Genomic DNA, 2,500 nt, shown 5'->3' on the forward strand with positions numbered 1-2,500 from the left:
AAATGCACCTGCTACCTTCCCAAGGTTAATGAACCAGGTTACTATGGGTTTTCCAAATTGTGTAGCTTACCTGGATGATGTCATACATGATGTGATAGTGAAACATGGCAAGATGATTTGAGACATCTCCGATAACAATTTGGAAGACTAACCGATGCCAAACTTGTAAACCTCAAGAAAAGCGAATTTGCAATAGCTGGGGTTACCTACCTGGGGGTCATGTTGTTGGTCAGGGTCAAGTATCACCTCTGCAGGCCAAGACCCAAGCGATTGCCGATTTTCCTGTCCCCACCAATAAGCGAGAATTGCTTCGGTATCTCGGTATGTCCGGGTTTCACAGGAAATTCTGTGCGAATTACAGCTCGCTCATTGGACCCCTAACCAACTTGTTGAAGAAAAATGCAAAATTAGTGTGGTCCGAATCCTATCAAAAGGCTTTTGACAAATTGAAAGCAATTCTGGCCAATGAGCCAGTGTTGGCCGCTCCCGATTTTGGTAAGCCGTTCAAATTAGCTAGAGACGCAAGTGATGGTGTAGGAGCGGTACTCTTTCAGGATGATGCATCGGGTATTGAAAAGCCAGTGAGTTACTTCTTCAAAAAGCTGAACAAACATCAAAAGGCTTATTCTAGTATGGAGAAGGAGGCCTTGAGTCTGATTTTGGCTCTACAGCATTTTTAACTACATGTAACAAATGGCTCAAGTGATGTTACGTTTTTTATATATATGTATATTGTATGTATATATATATATGTATATTGTATGTATATATATATATATATATATATATATATATATATATATATACATATATATATATATATATATATATATATATATATATATATATATATATATATATATATATATATACACATACTGACCACAATCCTCTGGTTTTTCTGGAGAAGTTCAAGATGACGAATCAACGCCTTTTCCGATGGGGGCTTTTGGTACAACCATACCCCTTGAAAATTGAACATATTTTGGGTCGAGATAATGTCATAGCAGATGCTCTATGTCAAGCTTAAGAGAATATTCATGCACATATATATTAGCCCTGATGCCTGTAAATGTCAATGGGATTTAGCTGATTGTTGACCACACCGTTTTTTCTCTGTTGAGACTAATCTGTCTTTGTAAAAATGTGTACCTGCCTTTGTAAAAGAAAACTTTGCTTGGGATAAAGTTTTATTCTTTAAGGGGGGGGGGGGGTGTTAAGGTCTTCGTAAGGGAGGGTACTTATGTGAGGGGGGGGAATAACCACCATGAAACTGAACTGGCTACAAAATGGGGTTGTTTTGCACAATCCCAAGGTTAGCAGGATGAAGACTGCCATAAAAATAGGGGTGGAGAGAAGGGTGTTTAAAGACAGTGCAGTCAGAATACGATGGGAGATGGGTTGCGAGTTTGCATGTGATGTAGGAAATGATGCAGCAAAAAGGGACTAGGCTAGGAATGGACTCGGCTGATCAAGTTAATCCATGTGATCCTCATCAAACCTTTGACTTTCTTCCAAAGTCCAAAATAGTTATCATTGCCTTAAAAAAAATTATACCTCTACAGCAAAAGTAAACAGCCTTACTATTCCTAAGGTTTTGCACTTTAAACTATAAGGGCACTCGGTAGAGCGCATACCTCCGCCACGTAATGCCTGATCCATGAGAACACATTGGGCCCAATACATTTTTGAGATATCGTGCTAAATATCATTTCCGTCCCTATCTCTCCATTGTGAAGAATCACTATAAAAATTCTAGTAGTCAGATCCGGATCCAGATCTTCACCAAAATCTAATCAGTGCATCCTCGTCACACACCGAAACTGTGCACAAAATTTCATTCGGATCCATCCACAACCTTTTAAGATATTCTGTACACAGACAAACAAACAAACAAACAGACAGAGAAGGGTGAAAACAACCTCCTTCACCTTCGGTGGCGGAGGAAATAAAATTCTCTCACACAGAACATTTAAAAAGGAATAATAAAAATCGAAAGTGTTTTGCTCACCAGCTTATCAGGAAGCTTTGGATCATTTGTAACAGTTTCCTGAAGCAGCTTCACTGCTTCCAAGAGCTGACCAAGGTCTGCTGAATCTTTGAGTTGGTAGAGCAGAGGAGAAAATCCGAGCATTGCCTCATGAAAAATGTGTACTTTGTCAATATCCATGTCATTTTCTCCGGCTGATATTGAAGCCAAATCGACAAACACATTCACTTCACTCGGATCTAGGAAACAAGTAACAATGGTAGGATTAGGAAAAAAAAATGCAAAACCTCCACCAAGAATGAAATAAAGGTTTGTTTCAATATGCAATTCACACAAGTATAGCAGGATGGGCCAGGCCAGATACCCTCAGCCAAAGGAAATATAATTTGTTGCAGAATTTCCAATAATATCTTTATACATTGACGAACAATATAAAATATCTACACCTCCATAAATGCACATTGTACGATTGTGTCTGAACGGGGTAAATGTCGTAACCACAGAAGGTAT

At 38.9% G+C, this 2,500-nt stretch overlaps 1 protein-coding gene across 3 annotated transcripts in view; it reads right to left on the bottom strand.

Annotated features, from left to right (window-relative positions):
• Positions 1-2,500, bottom strand: part of RNF213 (ring finger protein 213) — a 645,256-nt gene that overhangs the window by 321,127 nt on the left and 321,629 nt on the right. For all 3 annotated transcript variants that reach the window (XR_015056656.1, XM_085875806.1, XM_085875807.1), the window contains one exon: positions 2,012-2,229. Coding sequence is in view for 2 of the 3 variants with exons in the window: in XM_085875806.1 (XP_085731932.1) it covers positions 2,012-2,229 (218 nt within the window). In the remaining variant the exon portion in view is untranslated. The remainder of the gene's footprint in view (positions 1-2,011; positions 2,230-2,500) is intronic.

This window comes from Eptatretus burgeri, chromosome 3 (genome assembly GCF_056783735.1).
Source record: "Eptatretus burgeri isolate ZD-2024b chromosome 3, Ebu_testis_v1, whole genome shotgun sequence".
NCBI classification, from domain to species: Eukaryota; Metazoa; Chordata; class Myxini; order Myxiniformes; family Myxinidae; genus Eptatretus; species Eptatretus burgeri.